Source organism: Temnothorax americanus, unplaced genomic scaffold (assembly GCF_048541705.1).
Source record: "Temnothorax americanus isolate GAGA-0224 unplaced genomic scaffold, ASM4854170v1 Scaffold78, whole genome shotgun sequence".
Taxonomy (NCBI): Eukaryota; Metazoa; Arthropoda; class Insecta; order Hymenoptera; family Formicidae; genus Temnothorax; species Temnothorax americanus.
In genome coordinates, this window is record NW_027509801.1 from 92,344 (window position 1) to 110,077 (window position 17,734).

The following is a 17,734-nucleotide window of genomic DNA, read 5'->3' on the forward strand; positions in this document are numbered from 1 at the left end:
CTTACTATCTTTAGGGATTCTAGCCAGGCTGAACGCCGAGCGGGCTGATGAGCTGCTAACTGCTAAGCGTGAGTCTTTGGGCCTTTGGTCAGCCTGGGTCGGTCTGGGGTCTGGGTCAGTTTGTCACCTAACCCGACCCGAGTGTCACCCCGTCAGTAGGAAATGTAGGAATGGGACTGTGTGTGGGGAGTGGGAGGTGGGAGTGGGGAATCATATTGATTTTTTGCGATGATCGCTGCTGCTGCTGCTACGGGCGGTGGCGGTGGTGCGCGGGCCGTGGTCCTCGTGGTAGCCGTGGCCGGGCCGTGATAGTTACGCGACAAGCGACGAGTGACGCTTTCCTCGTGATCCGCTGGCGACAGGCGACCGTCTGACGCTGCGACGACTGTGACGAGGGTGTCTCGGTTCGGTATCGCGTCATATGTCGTGTGTCCTGTCCTGATCGTGAATCGTGACGTGCCGCAACGTAGGCGTTAACGTAACGCGGCGTGGCGTGGCGTGGCGTGGCACGACCGAGACGATGCTGTCGGCGCTTCGGCATCGGCAGTTTCGGCTTCGGCACCGCGGCCGCAACATTTCCATGGAAACGTAGACGCGGCTGGGCTAGGCTGGGCTGGGCTGGGCTGGGCTGGTGCGTGGGGAAGCGAGCATCTCCGCCGCCGCCGCCGCCAGTTTCCCATTGCCGTTGTCATTGTCGTGTCGCCCGCTCACCCGCTCGCCTGGCTCGACTATGCGCGCGGTTAGGTTAGGTTAACTTCAACGTGGGACGCTCGACGACGAAGGGATCACCCGCACCCGGTGAGATTTCCTCTCTCTCTTCTCTATCTTTCCGACGTTGACCACGTTGACATCACTGAGTCGAAACTGGTCGGAAGTTCCGCGCCTCTCTCGCGCGCGGGTCTCTCTTTCTCCACCTACTTCCACAGAGTTCCACAGTTCTTTCGGATCTTCGCGTTCCTTCCTGTCTGCGACTACGTTTGCACCGGTGGGTCATCGCTAGATCGTTACGATTCACGTGTCGAAATCATTTTGTAAGTGCATTCAACTGATTTCTGCACGTCTTCACATTTTATCAAATATATATCTTCGGATGCTTGTTTACGCAGATGGTATTTTATCGCATTTCTTTTTTTGTCGTGTTAACGATTAACAGTTAATAGTTGACGCGCGTTGCATTTCGCAGCAGACAACACGGATAATATGTGACGTGACTATTGTATTTCTCTACGTTGTTCGACTCTCCTTTATCCTCGTAGTGAGTCGTGTAAATGTGTTTTGTTTATGTACTCTGGTGTTTACTAACGTCGGCAATAATAACGCTGGGAGAGAAAGTTTAGCTCAGAGTTATCTTCGTGATTACGGCAAAACGACAACAGGGAAATGACGTCCCAACGATATAAGTTGTTAAGTAGCAACGTTCGAACGTTGCGTCAAAAGTTAGAAAACGTAGAAACCAGAGTAAGACGGACAAAAATCTTGCCGTGTGCTTTCAGCGACTGGCGTGGGAGCTGCATTGGGAGGCACGGAGAACCGCGGGAGAACTCGAGTTTCGGAGAGGAGAGCGTGACGTTTCTTCTTCGGAAGGCCAAGAGCCTAGAGCCCAGAGCCCTCAGCCCTCGGCGCGCTTAGCGCTCGCATGCCACGGTCCGTAGATTTTGTACAATGAGCAGCTGGACGGAGAGAATGCATCGACGCGCCGCTACGTTTGGAAATGTTGTAACCAGCTGTGGACATCCCGCCTCGGAGCCTCTTCACCCGAGACGCCTGGAAAAGTTAGTATATATCGCTCGAGAATAATACGCACTCGTCCTTCGGTTGCATTTTACGTAATATTTTATTCGTTAAAAGCTGCATATATTCGTTGAAACGTAACTTGATTTTTTTCCTGTATTTTTACACACCGTTAATGTTAAAAACATTCTGACGTTCGTATACATTTTTTGGAAGAGATCAAAGAGATAAATATACGTTTCTCCGTGGCACGCCTTGTCGCGTCGACAAACGTTGTAATATATAATTAATATGTTTTTCCCAAGTGTGTGATGCCAATTTTTTACGCGTGTGCGCACGTGATTTAGACATATATTAACGTCAAGTACATCGTTTCGAAACCCTTGGTTAGATGGTTGCGATCTTTAGCGAAGAACGTAATGCCGAAATTGTCAGATTATATACGTATAATATATTTAAATAACGTGTGACGTGTGAAACTACGTGTTTGCATAAGTTAGACCTAGACCATCGGTTTCTCGTGGACGGTCATTATGTATATATGTCTAGTATGGTATAGTATACGTATATATACGTATGTAGAGATGAAGCACAGCGAGACGGTGTGTCGATATAAAAATTAACTGACGGTGAGGTACGAAAGGTCTTAAATTTTTTCACGGATGTGATACGTGATATTTAACGATATCGCGGACAAATATTGTCGGCACTCTGCGTTTTATGTTTGATGCTCCGAAGAGGTGCGTGGTAGACTTGTAAGTACGCGCGCAGAGTTTGAAAAGTTTACGTGTATCGGAGATCCATCGCGTTATAATAGTTGCTGACTTATCGAAGGCTGTTGGAGCTGTTTAGCGATTCCAGAGTAGCGACATTTGATAGCGCACGTTTATAACGAGCAGTGAAACGCACCGCCGTGACGCCTCTGATTCGACATTTGTATTCTCCCGTCTTAGAGAAACTCGCTTTGGTATACTACTGCGTTCAAAGTTTATGCACGTGTCCCGCTATTGTTTTGTCGGAATAAACGCCGAAAATCGATATTTGCGTTACGTGCGAAGGTAATGTTTGCAACGTTCTGCTTTCCTTTTGTAGGGTCAAGTTTGGCGCACCCTTGAACGAAGTGTGCAAGAATGATATTCCTGGCCCATTACTGGTAAATAACGACGCCAATGGAAATAGCGTCCCCTCGTCGACAAACGTGTACATTTTAAAACATCTGGAACGAATTGATTTATCAACTATAATACGAGTGTCCCCTTATTCCAGGTTCTTATATTGAAATTGAACAAGGAAGCCCCGCTCAGAAAAGACATCTTTCGGGCGCCTGGTCACCAGGGTAACATGAAGAAACTGGTACACTTTCTGCAAACTGGACATCTGGTCAATATGGACAATTTTAGCGTTTACACGATAGCCAGCGTTCTAAAGAAGTTTTTGCGCAAGATACCTGGAGGAATATTCGGTAAAGAGGCGGAGCAACAACTGTTTGCCATAATCCAGCTAGATAGCGTGGAACAACAACGGGACCAGATACACAGGTGATGATCTTTGACGATTTGACATTCGCGTTACGCATTGCGCGTTACGACATTCTCGATATCTATCGTTTTATCGAGGAAATTCACAAAAAAAATTACGTTGCGCAGATTAATTACTTCCATGCCGATATACACACAACGGTTACTGGTATTGCTGTTCGGAACGTTCAGGGTAGTAGCTGTAACGTGCGAGCGAGCGCACACGGGGATGACCAGCGAGGCCCTGGGGGTGTCCGTAGCACCTTCGTTCTTTCATAGCTGCGTCAGCGACGGCAAGACTGCTAAGATGGAGGATGTTCTAAGATTTAAGGTACTTAACGCGGGTCCGTCTCCAACGGTCCGAACCGCTCGAGGAAGATCGAAAGTCCGTCAAGGATTTTAACATTATAATAGTCAGTGAAGATCGACAACCTGTTTCCAGATTGCCACGCGCATCGCCAAGTTCATGATAGACAACTTTGGCGTTTCCAATTTATTCGGAAGGGATAATTATGAATATTACGCGCGCATAACCGGTCGGATATTAAAGGTGGAGGAAGATTGGATCTTTAGTTTCCGATATCCGCCGGACACTCTCGTGTCGAGTAAGTGTGTGTGTGTGTGTGTGCGTGCGTGCGTGCGCGCGCGCGCACTTTCAATCACGACGACTTACGTGCGCAAGTACGACCTGAATGTATGAATTTTAGGACAGCTGTCGCTGGAAGCCGAAAAGTCATGGTTACAATATGAGTGCGAAAAGTGGGGATTGAAGTTTAATTTAGAATGTAAGTCATAAGCGTAACTGTGACATCTCGTTGACGCGAACGTTAAGTTTCCCGACCATTGTTGTTATCACCGTGGATCTTGTGTTCGATAAAAAAAAAGTTTTCTTTTACCTTTCTTTTCTTTAGGAATAAAGTAAGTAAAGTAATTTATATCAAAACGCGCGTAGCGCGAGAAGAAGATTCGTATATTTTTATTTCTGACAACACCGCGGTCCAATATTGCAGCAGTGAAAGGCGTTTGCGCACTGTCACTTGTACGGTATTGTAATAATTGCTACGTCATACAATAGGTATGTCTCACCAAGAGGAATCGCAGTCAACTCCGGCGTTGATCCACGTGCCGGAGACGATAAATCTGGCCGCGTCATTAGGCATGATTCCAGAGAATACTTTACTCGAGAGTTACACACGTCTCTCGGTTAGCTTAGAAGAGAACGGCCTGTTCCAGGTATAAAACCATCTATCGTAAGCGCGTGGAATGCGCGCGCGTGCTTTCGCGTTGCGTCGCACGTGTCGCAACGTAAAAGATAGATAAAGCAGTATATAACGGATTATTTTATTTATTTTTACTTTTTTTTTTACAGGCGCCCAGTCGTTCGTCGAGTAACGGCAGTCAACATTCTAAACGCGTGACGGCGGGCATGACGCTGGAAGAGCTTCGCGCGGTGAATCGCTACGCCGAGAGCACCAAGAGCCTCAGCTACCTGCCGCAGGTAAGACACGCGTGTCTCGATAATGACGACGACAAACAACAGGCACGTGGTATTGATGTGATATATGCCATCGTTGTGATCGCAGGTTCACGAGAGACAAGCCGCGCGGATGCGAACTAGATCTGAATGGTTTCTCACGCCTATAGTGGCCACGGACAGTGATCCTACGGCGATACACATTCTACGTGGTTCCAATCGGTCTTCCTCTGGCAATATCGGTAAACGACCACGTAATTTTAGAGCGTCCTTTCGTTGACAGCCAGAAAAAACAAGGTTGATGTGAGCTTGACATTTCTTTACTCTTGTGCATTATTGCATAAGTTTTGTTGATACCACGTAAATTATTTACACAAGTTAAAGCTTCTCTGTATGTCTATAATTTTTTTATCGCATCATTTGCGCGTGGCTTGCATTGGCTTTTTTCTTTTCTGCCTTTTTCTTTTTTTTTTTTTATATTGTAAGTTTAATTGCCCGTTGAAAATTAACCCTATGCTATGCTTTCGAGTCTTTGTCCAATTTTTCTCATTGAACGTCTTTCGAATACAGCCACGGGTTTAAGCGCTAGCGCGGAATCGGTGAAGCGGCCGAGTCTTCGGAGAACTTCTTCTAGGGAAAAGCAACGCTGGCATCGCAATTCTTCCCGTCGCAACAAGGAGAACGGCACTAAGGTAGCCGGCCGCTCGGCGACAGCGGCGGCAGCAGCGGCGGTGACGGAAGCGTCCAAGTCGCGTTCCCTGGAGACAATCAAGACCGTGAAGATCGTGCGCGTGATGGCGGCGGATCAGCAGCAGCAGCAGCAGCAACAGCAGCAGCCGGCGACCGAGAAGATGCTGGACAACAGCCACAATGAGATCTTCGAAGAGCACGCGAGCAAGGAGACGCGCGTGCCATCGCGTACCAGCGGCGACGGTGTCATTGGCCCGCAGGATTGCACAGAGATGGATGTGAAAACATTTCACGTTACTTTGACGTACAAGCCGCGGATATAAACGATTTTTATTTTATTATTAATCTCGACGTTTTTAGGAATGTCAGAACGGTATTATCTTTCTTGCGTGAAATACATTTCGCGTTGTTGTTACCCTAAATATTATATATAGGCAGGAACTTGGACAACTTTATCCTACGTTCGACGTTTAGGAACGTATCCCGTTCGCGAATATACACGTGCGATCTTTTATCTTTCTTTTTTTCTTTTTTAATTATTATTATTTTAATACTGACGCTCAGGAGTATCGAACTCGGAATATCTTCCCTATATGATAACACACAGACACACGCACATACGTATACATATAAAGATTTATTTATTTTCGCCATATTATGTTCAGATGTACATTACTTGTTATTTTAAAGGATAATAGTCGTGAAATTTTATCATTTTTTCCGTGTATCGGTCGATCACGTACGTTACACCGGAGGAAAGAAGAGTTACGTGAGGATGCACAGGCTCTTGATTTTATTCCTTTAAACGTACCGGTTTGATTCCGATTTACTCTCGCGCGTAACAGACACATTATCGTGGCATTCCAGACGCATTTACTCTTGCCCCGCGATATTTTACGTAACCGCATTTTTCCCGCATTTGCGTACTCGATAATTTCGTTCACGTGCACGTTTTTTCACACGAATCCACCGCTATTGTATTTATTCCAAGCTATAAGAAATACTTGGACACTCGAAAACTTATCCAATCGAGCATCATCGCGTGACTAACAGCGTAACGTATACAGGGTGTTCCACGACGTGTCCGACTTATGAATTCTTCGTGCAATCTAGAGTCAGTTTTCTCTTAACGAAAATGCTAGGATATTCTTTTCGGAATTAAATATGAGCCACGCGAGCCAAGCTTCATCAACAACGCAATAGGACAATATAAGACCTTGTTCTCTTCGTTTAAATTCAAATGAATCTTTAATATAAAAATCACGCATTGAAGAATTTATAAATAAAGTGTATTAGACACGTCGTGTGGGATACACTGTGTGTAAAAAGGAGGATTTGATAAGATCTTGCAAGTATTTTTACGCGACGTCCCTCGTGACTAGTCGGTCGCGGTTCTTAGCATATAAACGCGCCGTCACGGTTGTTACATGCCAAATTAATAGTATGTATTAGCTATACTATTGTAGTAAGTAAGACAGCGATTATGGAAATGTTATGGTCGTATTGTCACGTGTATGTTACGAAAATCGTAAATAAGATTACGGAAGTGAACAGAACGAGTCAACAGAAATGGAACGAAGTAATCTCTTTTGGATTCGAAGAAAATATTGCAGAAAAGTATGTAAAATGTATAATTCATTGTTAAAGGAAACAAGTGACATTGACAGTTTACGTATACATATATATACATATTTCTAATATATTTCTACTCTTATACTTTCTTAATCAATTAATTACATTTCTATCACCGGCAAACGTTCGACGTGACGTCAAAACGAATTTAATATATCAAGAAACATCTAGAACCACTTAAGTGGCATTCTACACCCTTTTTTTAAATCTCCAAGGGAGATACTTGAAGACTCCGCTTCTATCGACTCGCCCTGTACATAGAACGTATACCATATAAAACGCTACTTGATATTACTCTCATTTAGATCAAACGATTACGAAACGAGAAATATTTACTACCGTAAGTACGTAAGAAAAAAAAGAAAAGAACGGCATATATACATAACGACATGCTACACAACGAAAGTGTTCCGTAAATAAAAATACATGTAGCATACGCGACGGAGGTCGCGCGCGCGCGTAGCGACGTTTCCAAAGGATTGCGGTTGATTAAACCGCGCCCAAGGAGAATAGTAATCACGTAATATTGCGGAGAAATATTACGGGAACTTGAGCGAAAGTGACAGAGACGGCGTCGTTCAAATCTTCTGTCTCTCGCGATCAAAGAGCTATTTTCAAGCCGTCTTAAGTCCACGTTTATCAATATATATTGAAATTGTGCATTATATGGAAGCGCACGTGGAGAAAGAGAGGGGGGAGAGGGAGGGGGAGAGAAAGAGACTAAAGCTATGAAAATCTTGCAATGAGCATTACACGTTCTATTAAGAAAAGAACAGAGGAACGAAAGAAGTAAATGACGTTAAGATGGTTCGGAGATGAGCTATATTTAATTACTTCTCCGCGAAGGCCACTACGTAAATTAATATATTTATGATTAAACATATATAGCGTGTAAATATTGAATACCAAAAATGTAAAGTTATTATATATATTGGACGTAATATATAGGTATATATTATATATCTATTTATAATATATGGAAATGTAAACGCGCGTGAAAGTATGTATGCGTGATCGTGTTGAATGTCGCCGCATCGAATCGTCATTCGTCATGTCGATCAAGTGTATCTGTATGTACCCGATGTGTCATTTTGCGACCGCGGGCGAAAGAAGAAGAGGATGAAGGAGGAAGAAGAGTCGGGATTCAAGATTCAAGTGCCGAGTAGAGGGAAAAAGACGCAGGCCCAGACGAGAAGACACGCGATCAGGAATAGCAGCAGCTTCGTGCGGAAGTTGTCCCAACCAATCAAGATCACTCTCGGCGGCGCACGTCTTTCCGTCGCCGCGGAGAACTGAAACACGCACAATCATCGCTCGCTCATTTGACGAAAACGCATACGTATGAAAATGGACAAAATAGATCACAACACATCGTCGTCCGGTTGCTCTTCCTCGTTCTCATCGTCATCGTCGCCGTTGTCGTCGTCGTCGTCGTCGTCGCGCAATCTCCACGTGCTCGGATGCTGTCGCATCGGATCTGTCTCTCGATCTCGGCCTCGCGTGTACGTCGATGACGTCGTCGTTGGCGATGGTGGCGGTGGGTGCGGTTGCGGTTGCAATTGCAATTGCGATTGCGGTTGTGGTTGCAGTTGCAGTTGCGGTTGCAACTGAGGCTGGGGGTGCTGGGTTCCGGTTGTTTCAGACCGCTGCTCGTTCCCGATAACGATAACGTCTTCGTCTACCGCGGGTCTCGTCGGTCTCGATTCACTAAAACCGTTGCCGTGTGGTTGATCTCTCGCGAGATACATGCTCGAACATGCGTGCACAGTCATATTTTTTTACCAACGACAATTTCATCGCGATGCCGCGTAGGGGAGAAGGGGATTTGATATTTGATTTAAGACCAAAAAAAGGAAAAATAATTAGAGAGAATTCTGTAACTCTGAAACGCAAAGCGTCTGTATAATTCTCTCGCGACTCGCGACATCTAAATGGGTCTAATTTATTCCCCTTCTCTCCTATATCGCGATCGTTTTGAGATATCCTCGCCTATAACAATCCCGGTCAAAACCCGCGGAGCGCCATTAAGTTATTTTGATGAAAACATTCGTTCATTCACTTGTCTGAATAGCGCGGGAGTCATACAGCAGAGAAGGCGAGCGAATTTTTTGATCGATGCTAACGATTTGTAGACTTACCAAGATCTCCGCGCACGTTTTCAAGATCTTTCTTAAGAAATCGCGTGTCTCTCAGTATTATTTACGACTCTGCGCGTAAAGATTTGCCGACGAACTTTTTCATTTTTTAACACCAGACTCAGCGCGCAATCTGCTCGAGTATGATAATAAAGGGATTGAATAATCTAATAATATACCGTGTATTGTGTATACCGTGTCGTATTTTATTCGAATATTTACAGGAGCCAAACACGTTAAAAAACAGTACGAAATATACAATGTTGCGGTACTTGTATTACGATTTACGGAAGCCTCAAGCTGCCGGGAGAAGTCTTCCCCATTCAACGTCCATTCGGCCGTTTCTTTCGAATTTCTCCACGGATTTGTTAATTTCGTCTCGTCACAACGAACGATCGTCGCAACGCAACGCATCAAATATGATTAGTAATATAAACATATAACGTAACGTCCTGCAAAATCAGAAATGCAGGATCCGATGATGCGGAAGGCGTAAAGTGGATTCAACAGCGCGAAATCATATGGAGAACCGCGAAACACGTGAACCGTAGACCCCCGATGATCCAATCGCAGATCGCGATCATAATGGAAAACACCAAGTCACGTAGATCACATCAGGAGTATCAGGACCCGATCGTAGATTTCGATAGATCCGATGGATCTGATATCGCGCATCTCGCGACCGCGAGAACACAGCGGGATCCAAAAGCGGATTGTTACGGTCACAAGATCCGATACCGATCGAGCAGAGTGTAGACGATGATCCAGAGGAGGAACGCCAGGATTACGGAAATCAAGAAGACGGTCTTGAGCGAATGCCAGGGGCTCTCGGGACGCAGCTCGCCGCCGTCGACGCGGCTGCTCCTCCAGACCTTGCAGCCGCCGTTCTTGCAGGGTGTCGCCGCGTCGTTGCCGTTAGGATGCGCCGTCGACGGCATCGACGTCGCGACGTTGCTGCTCGGCGCGGTCACCCTCACCTCGCCCAGCTCCGTGGTCTCGCCGGCGCGGCCGGCGAGATGACGGTGCGCCTCCGCCGCCGTCTTTTTCGTCCTCGGCTCGAATTTCGACGATAAATCCATCTGAAACAAGTAAACGTCATCGTTGCCATTATCGCACGGCCGAGAATGATGCCGAAGAGTCAATTCAAAAGAAACACAACGCAAGATTGATTATCGCATAATTTCTTTCCGTTTGATGGTTTCGCGAAAATGTTTCATCTTGCTTACAATTTTGACAAACTTGCCAAAAACACGGCGCGAAGGGTAATTGAGCATTTTCAACGTCATATTCGGTATAAAAAAAAAGAAAAAAAATTATAGAGAAACGCTCTTTTAAGCTCGAAACTCAAGTTTTCAAAAAAAGATTATTTTAATTTAGGTATCTAAAAAGATTTTCACATCAAATTGAAGCATACCTATATGCATCGTTTCATTGACTTGCCGATAGTCAAAGTCAAATATTGATACTCAACTATCTCGACGTGTAAAAAGCAAGCGAAAGATGTAGAAACTTGTTTATCCGTTGTTTCGGCATAATGAGACGCTTCACGCGTGAAACGTGCAAGAGGAACGAAATATTATTCGCAGCCAGACACATTACGATATCGAATAGAATGGACAAAAAAACACTGCACGCGAGCAAAAACATATTGCGGTCTACCGATATTTATGTTGCTGGATAAAATTATCTGTCAGCGGTTTCAAACATCCTGCGAAGCTAATCGGTTGACACGCGGTGCGACGACTTTAATACTTCCGGATTCATGCTCGACCTATATCCAAACGCGTTATGAAATTAAAACGAAATCACGCGGTAAAGATTAGATTCGGTTCGATTACCACCTAAATTCCGATAAGGTCTATACGCCGCTAGAGATTTTGCGAACCTCGTCGCCCTCTTCATTTTAAAACTTGTCTTGAAATAATTATATGTATGGTGTATATGTGTATATCTCTGCACACATATATACCATACCTATACATATACATGTGTACGCGCGACAATATATAATATATATGTATTTATTTCTCCATTCTCTCGACCCCTTGGCGCCTCTTACGAATCAGAACGAATCCTGTGAAATAGGATCTTGAAAGATATGATCTCTTATTTTTACTCGTTTTTTCCATCGCAACGGTAATCGAAGGGAATTCAATGACGCGCGAGGATGCGAGTGCGAGGCTCGGAAAGTGAAAGGATGAGAAAAACAAAGCCGGCGCGGCGCGGCGCGCGGCGGTTATGATTACGGTTCGCGATTACGTGTGCAGCGCGTGCTTCAGGAATCTGGCTTTTCGAGGGGTGGGGGAGTTCCACCGCTGCGTCGCTGATCCGTATAACGGACGATCCCATATGGGCGATCCGGACATGGTCACCTGTCGCAATTCCGTTGATGTATATATTGTATATTATTAATAAGTAAAACTTTCGCGAACATATATACATAGGCAACATGCGTGCCTCGGTGAAAGCTGTATCAATATACATATATATCGTCCAGTTGGTCGCGAACGCGCGCGCGATTGAGTGTTGTAAAAATTCGGTGAAATATTGTTTCTTAAATAAAAAGGAAAAAGAGTAGAAATTTGAAAAACAGCAATAAAACGTGTTTCCAAATATTAACTCGTGCGCAGTTTTCGAGGTGCTCGATGGATCTCGCGATGAACGGAGTCGCTGAGTCTTGGAGAGGGGACTGAGGGGAGCCTCATCCGGACGCCTCTCGAAATCGCACTTGAAGATCGGCCCGAGTCGCGATCGCTTTTTATCTCTTCTTTTTTTAGCCCGGAAGGAGAGGAAGGGGGGGGGTCTGTTAACGTTACGCGACGCGACTTTCACCGCGCGAACTAACGCGTTCGTTCGAGGATCAACGACAGTCAACGAGCCGATTAGAGGCGATCGACCGTGTCGCTCGCCAGCGCAGCGTCGATTTTAATGGGGTCCCTTATTTGCTCACGAGTTACGAGAGATTTAATCGCTTTCTCGGATGTAGCTGCCACGATCATCCACGATGTATGTACGCGTGTCGACGCCGGCATCGTTAAATTGCGAGAACAGAATTAAACGACGCGGCGATGACTGGCGAATGACGCGATAAACGCCGATAACGCGATTATTCAGGACTCAGGACCCTGCTCCCCTATATATTCTCCCCTCCCTCCAATTTCAACGTAGCTTACGTTTTCCTTCGTTTCCATAATAAATTATCTGGCTCAATAATTAATGGGAAAACAGATAATTATAATAACAAGTAATAAATCGTAATTACAAAAAGATCTCGTATTCCCATCAGAACGTTAACGATGTCTCTTGTGTATTTGGTTTCATTAAAAAAAAAAGATCCTGTAGATTATTTCGAAGAATTAATTGAGACAGAAAGAAATATTAATTCCAATTCCAATATTTTATTCTCTCTTTTTTTTCCTATACGTTTTCTTATTCAATCGCTCTATTTCTTATTCTATTCTAGACGTTAATCAAAGACGACTCGTCAGATGTCACAGTGCGACGCGCGGCGGTATACTCACGTCGTCGAACGCGTATCCATACTTGCTGACGCAGCAATCGTCCTTGATGCTCATACCTCGCTATATCGCATCTCGGACTTCGAAGGGAGCGCCTCTCCGAGTTCCAGAAAAGAAAAGAGCCGTCCCCTCGCGAACCGGATTCCTTCTTCTCGTCAAATTAATTTGCACCCGGAACCCGAAACCTGGGAACTCGGGAGTTCGGAGCGCGTAACTCACTCGCGCGAATCGCCGCGCGCCACACGCAAACTGACCGGTGACTAGTAGGTTTAAACCGAGCGGGAGACATTATCAGCGCTTATCAACCGCGACCCCTGACCAACCGGCCAATAAACCGACTCTGTCCCCCTTCAGCCTTCAGCCTTCAGCTCCTGCCGAGGCTACGCACCGTCAAAAATCTTGGCAAGTCCCGGCGATCGTAAACATCCGTTCCCCTCCGGTTTAATTATCGCGCTCGCAACCAAACTCGTATATAAACTACGTATACATTAAAGTACTCGTTATTAAGTCGTTGTCGCGTTGTTATCGCTTTTAGCTATACCTGGACCTGGACGATGATCGCGGCGTTATATGCGCTATACGCGCTACGCTACACGCTGCACGTAGTAATTGTAGTAAACATCGCTCAACGATAGAATGCTGGAAGAAAGTCTAGGACGCGAATACCTCCGTATCTACATCTCCATGGAAATATTGCGACACCCTGTGTATAATCGTACCTTGCGTAACTCCCTCTCTCTCTCTCTCGTCCGTTATTTTCCGCGAGGACAGGTATACGATTACGTAAATCGCGTCCATGTTCCGAGGATCATCGTTCGCCGGATCCTCGCGTCCATCCCGGCGATCGTCAACGAGAAGGGAAGTCGGTCGTCGACCGATAAGCCGCGCGACTACAAACTATACGATCGCCCGTCGCCGTCGCCTCGCGCCCCGGCCATTTTGATGATTTTATCGACCTTTATCGCGGACGCGTTCAAGCCGCGACGCGATCGAGTCGCGAATCGCCGCGCGGAAAAATGTAAATAAGCGCGATAAATTTTGCAGCGCGAATTTCTCGTCGATCGTAGAGCAACCGTGACGCGCATTGCGCGCGCCGCGATTGTCGCACCAGCACGGCCCTAGAGCGGATAGCCCTACAGTAGGGTTGAATATATAGGGTACAAGCGCGCGCGAATCGCCAATTCGCTCGGGGATACGTAGCGAGACTCGAGCGAGCGCTTGGAAAATTGCAGAAAATTGTTCAGAAATATATATTTTGTTGTCATCGTTCAACGGGGGGGGGGATCTCTTTTAACACTTTTTTTTATTAAGATATGTAATATTTTGTAGATTTTTCGTGATTAATAAAAACGTCACGAGCGAGAAGCGAGGAAAAAAATGTAAAATGTAAAATGTTTATGCGTTTTAGTAAATTTGCGTACGATAATATTTAACGTACATCTCCTTTACTATGTTTACGCGAACGTTATTTCTGTAGTAATTTACGATAATTCACTCCGCGTAAATAAATGAATTATCGTAAGTTATTATGTATACAAGTATAATAACGCTCGCGTAAACGTAGTACCTTACTTGTCATCTATCATCTATTCCCGACGACGTTCGCGCTGCTACGTTACATTGCGATTTTAACGATATGGAGAAGGCTGGAAGGATATATCCTAATATTTTGCGATAAAAACAGTTTCGATTTGTAGAGATGAACGTCTATACACGTGGTAAGAGAAAGACGACGATGCATCGATGGCATTAGCCTCGTTGAAGATAATCTTGTCAATTCTTTACCGTTACCGTTCAATAAAAGTATAGTAAAACGAATAACAATTTTTTTTAGAACAAGAGCGCGACGTAATGTATTTGCTTCGTTAATACCGCTATTGAATTTTAACAAGATAATTAAAATACACGTAGTTGATACACGCGATACATTATTTCTTTTTCCACGTATTTAATTAAAATATTATCATATAAAACCGTAAATCGACGAATTATTATGTATTGAGTTATAAAATATTATTAAAATTTCTCTTATTATCGAACAAAGATCGAACAAAAGTATGTAAAAATTGAAAAGCAAACGATTCGATTCTTTTTTTTCTTTAATTTTCTGTAATTGACGAAAAGGGTTGAGGATTTGTTACGCGCGGATGGGGAAACGTGCGACGCGTCTCGTCATACCTGATAGAGCGCGTATGCGTCTCGGCACAATCGCGCAACGCGTACGCGTCGTTCGGCGGGGCAATCGCCGAACGGAATATCGATTCGAACGTTCCAAGTGTCGATCGACACATTTATGATCGCGAGCGCGATAAAGCCGGATCGGGGTCGTCGCGATCGCGACGCGAGACCGGACGAGACGCGAAGACAGCGATCGGGAAGAACGCCAGAGAGTTTCGTCTTGGCTCACCTGCCGCGGCCGCCAGGTGTGTTCGAAGAAGCTCTCGAAACACCTCATGCCGATGCGATCGTTTCTCCAACACCGTTCGCGACGTCGATCGTCGATTCCTCCTCGTCGCCGTCCGTAACCCGATCGAGATCGATCACGAAACCGAAATCGGAGCCGCGAGCGCGGAACTCGGGATCATTCTCGCGACTCGCGCGAGTTTGCGCGCTCATTCGCGATGGTCCTCGCGAGACCTCGAGAGATGGTTCCCAACGCGTACGCGCGATTAAGAAGTTAAGAGGGAGAAAAAGGAAGAGGAGCAAAACACACTCGCGAGATGCGATCGTACCGCGAGAACCACGCCGTTCGCCGCGCGCGCGCCGACTAACGAGACGAGAGTAACGAGAGAAACTCGCTCCGTCGCTCCGCCGCGCCGGTGCCGCTTCCGCGTGGCGCGTCGGATCCTCTCGACGCGGTCGTATTCGCGAGAGACGGATTCTCGGCCAGATTCGGGTCGAAACGATCCTTCTCGTCCCTGCCTTTGTCAAAAAACAGCTCGATGAGAATAGTGCCAGCGCGAGAAACTAAAGCGATTAAGCCGGACACGAAGAACATGGCATTCTTGTAATTCTTGCGTATCTGCCGAACAGCGACGTCAATTTAACCCCGCGACAAAAGGGACGTCGGCGTCCCATTTAAAGACGTGGACGCGTCGCGCTGCCTTGGTATTTAAACAAATTGAGAGAGACATTTCAGTCATCGCTATACAAAAGTAAATTGTTTTTTCTCGAGGATTTTCATCCGAAACGAGAATCTAGAGAACCAAGAGGCGTATTACCCCGTACATCTTTTCCAGAATCCAAATTGCATCGGTATATGGCTCCTTCGCGATTCTCTTGGGCAGTTTTTATCTTCGATCGAGTCTTCGATATTCATGACTCATGGGGCGAGTACCACGGTGGTTGCACGGAGGTAGCTGGTGGCCGGTAGGTATTTGGAGGAGGGTAAGAAAACTTGGATAAGGTATCGTTTCTGAAATTACAAATAGAAGAGGGTGCGCGCAATAATTTAATAACTCGTTACATTTATTTGAATAATACGGCTCATTTAAATTTAACGATAACAGCGGAGCAGCAAATGGGCGCTCAGCGAGTTAAATACGTTTATCGAGACTTATCGTTGACGCGTGCCGTCACTCCTCGCTCCCGTTCTCGTTCCGGCCTACTTCCGGATTTCAAAGTTGGAGAACGACGGCTGCGAGATTTCCTTCTCGTTGCGGAATTCCGCCTTATCGATCCGCGACCGAGGGCTTCCGGTATGGCGAAGCCACTGTTTCCTGAAACAAAACACACACGGAGAAGCGACAGCGGGGCAGATATATATCTGGCTTTCTCGATCGCTCGTCGACATAGCGTATCGATCGAATATAAGCGTCCTTACATCTCCTCGACCTGCGCCTTCTCCCCCTCCAGGTGGCCGACCACGGTACCGTTCGGGGTGTTCGCGCACCATCCTTTCAGCCCCAGCTCCTCGCCGCGTTTTCGCGCGTACTGTTATCCGCAAGCAAACAAGACGCCTACGCGTGAGTTTTCCCGGCGACGAAAGATATACGTATAAGGTACCTGGACTACCCGGTACCGCGCGGTGTAAACGTAAATGTACAATTTAATCCGAAGATATATTTTAATTTCGTACAGTTCTTCAATAAGATTGAAAATAAATTTTGCGAGCGTCAATACATTTTTTAGCTAGAACGAATACGCACGGTTTTGTTTTACCGTTTATCTACGTGATCGCGCAAGAAGCACGCGCAACAGGTAACGCGAAAAACGGTTAGATCGATCGACCGAACACCCGGGAGATGTCGCGACGAGTCTCAAGCTCCTCCGCCTCTCCGCCACTGACCGACCGACCGCTCGCCACCCTTCGTCCGTCGATCGTCGATCGCGTTATGCGTTTCCGGTTTCCGGCATATCGGCATCGGCATTTTCGGCAGCTTCGAACGGCCTCGAACGTCGAATCTCCGGACGACTCTTTTACTCACCTTCCTGAAGAAGACACCTTTGACAAGCACGATCGTTAATACAACGAGACGGACGAACAATTGGAAACGAGTCGCCGGATATAGGTCACGGGTCTCGCGTTACCTTGCACGATGCCGAAGACCTCGAAATCTACCGCGAGCATCCTTGACATTTCCGTCCCCTGCCCCGCCAATCTCGGTAACGACGGCGGAAACGACGAACGAGCGAGAAGGGCGAAACCGACGCCGACGAGTCCGATTACTCCGAATACTCGGATCATTCGGCGTCGAGGAGTCGCAGTCGATCGAGACTGATCGCTCCAGATGTCGCCACTCGCCACTCGCCACTCGCCACTCGCCACTCGCCAGTTCGCCCGGCCGCCGCTACTTGGGCGCTTGGGTCATTTTGGAGACCATTTGTATGTACGGGAGAATCGGAATATATATCCTACGTTCCGAAAATAAACGACACGGCAAATTTGGCAACGGCCAACATTTTGCGCTAATTTTTCGCTCGCGAAGAATCCATCGCGCACGCTTTTACGTTATCAGCGCTCAATCTCGCGGTGGTTTTAATCGTGATTAAGCTCTATCGAGCAAAGTTTAGTCCAAGTTTTTAATTTTATCTCGT

The 17,734-nt window shown here is 46.2% G+C and overlaps 3 protein-coding genes across 8 annotated transcripts; 1 reads left to right on the plus strand and 2 right to left on the minus strand.

Annotated features, from left to right (window-relative positions):
• The first annotated feature begins 5 nt into the window (after nt 1–5).
• On the plus strand, nt 6–11,769 carry LOC143906964 (uncharacterized). Of its 2 annotated transcripts, none has more exons than XM_077423384.1 (11): nt 6–1,031; nt 1,494–1,772; nt 2,824–2,884; nt 2,998–3,269; nt 3,378–3,579; nt 3,691–3,853; nt 3,956–4,033; nt 4,324–4,481; nt 4,618–4,746; nt 4,832–4,964; nt 5,293–11,769. In XM_077423384.1, the coding sequence occupies exons 2-11, from the start codon at nt 1,663–1,665 to the stop codon at nt 5,733–5,735; spliced, it is 1,749 nt and encodes a 582-aa protein (XP_077279510.1). In that variant the 5' UTR covers nt 6–1,031; nt 1,494–1,662; the 3' UTR covers nt 5,736–11,769. The 2 variants fall into 2 exon arrangements, with proteins under 2 accessions (XP_077279510.1, XP_077279509.1); XM_077423383.1 differs by having other exon boundaries at nt 6–798.
• LOC143906990 (uncharacterized) lies at nt 9,363–16,068 on the minus strand. 5 transcript variants are annotated; one of them, XM_077423439.1, is made up of 2 exons: nt 15,919–16,068; nt 9,363–10,258 (listed from the first exon to the last, which is right to left on the minus strand). In XM_077423439.1, the coding sequence occupies exons 1-2, from the start codon at nt 15,925–15,927 to the stop codon at nt 9,902–9,904; spliced, it is 366 nt and encodes a 121-aa protein (XP_077279565.1). In that variant the 5' UTR covers nt 15,928–16,068; the 3' UTR covers nt 9,363–9,901. The 5 variants fall into 5 exon arrangements, with proteins under 5 accessions (XP_077279565.1, XP_077279567.1, XP_077279564.1 ...); XM_077423441.1 differs by having other exon boundaries at nt 15,926–16,065; XM_077423438.1 differs by lacking the exon at nt 15,919–16,068 and adding an exon at nt 15,105–15,464.
• A 67-nt stretch (nt 16,069–16,135) lies between these two features.
• LOC143906991 (acylphosphatase-1) lies at nt 16,136–17,715 on the minus strand. Its single transcript, XM_077423442.1, has 4 exons — nt 17,228–17,715; nt 17,125–17,141; nt 16,521–16,630; nt 16,136–16,416 (listed from the first exon to the last, which is right to left on the minus strand). Exons 1-4 carry the CDS (start codon nt 17,382–17,384, stop codon nt 16,302–16,304), a joined length of 399 nt encoding a protein of 132 aa, XP_077279568.1. The 5' UTR covers nt 17,385–17,715; the 3' UTR covers nt 16,136–16,301.
• Nucleotides 17,716–17,734: the final 19 nt, after the last annotated feature.

What these genes read in the sequence shown, in the direction of transcription:
- LOC143906964 (XM_077423384.1), top strand. Translation starts at nt 1,663, where the DNA reads ATGAGCAGCTGGACGGAGAGAATGCATCGACGCGCCGCTACGTTTGGA. An exon ending in AGGATGTTCTAAGATTTAAG is followed by an intron (nt 3,580 to 3,690) that starts GTACTTAACGCG and finishes ACCTGTTTCCAG; the next exon opens with ATTGCCACGCGCATCGCCAA. An exon ending in ATTGAAGTTTAATTTAGAAT is followed by an intron (nt 4,034 to 4,323) that starts GTAAGTCATAAG and finishes GTCATACAATAG; the next exon opens with GTATGTCTCACCAAGAGGAA.
- LOC143906990 (XM_077423436.1), bottom strand. Translation starts at nt 12,754, where the DNA reads ATGAGCATCAAGGACGATTGCTGCGTCAGCAAGTATGGATACGCGTTC. An exon ending in ATGGATACGCGTTCGACGAC is followed by an intron (nt 10,259 to 12,700) that starts GTGAGTATACCG and finishes TACTTGTTTCAG; the next exon opens with ATGGATTTATCGTCGAAATT.
- LOC143906991 (XM_077423442.1), bottom strand. Translation starts at nt 17,384, where the DNA reads ATGATCCGAGTATTCGGAGTAATCGGACTCGTCGGCGTCGGTTTCGCC. An exon ending in AAGGCGCAGGTCGAGGAGAT is followed by an intron (nt 16,417 to 16,520) that starts GTAAGGACGCTT and finishes GTTTTGTTTCAG; the next exon opens with GAAACAGTGGCTTCGCCATA.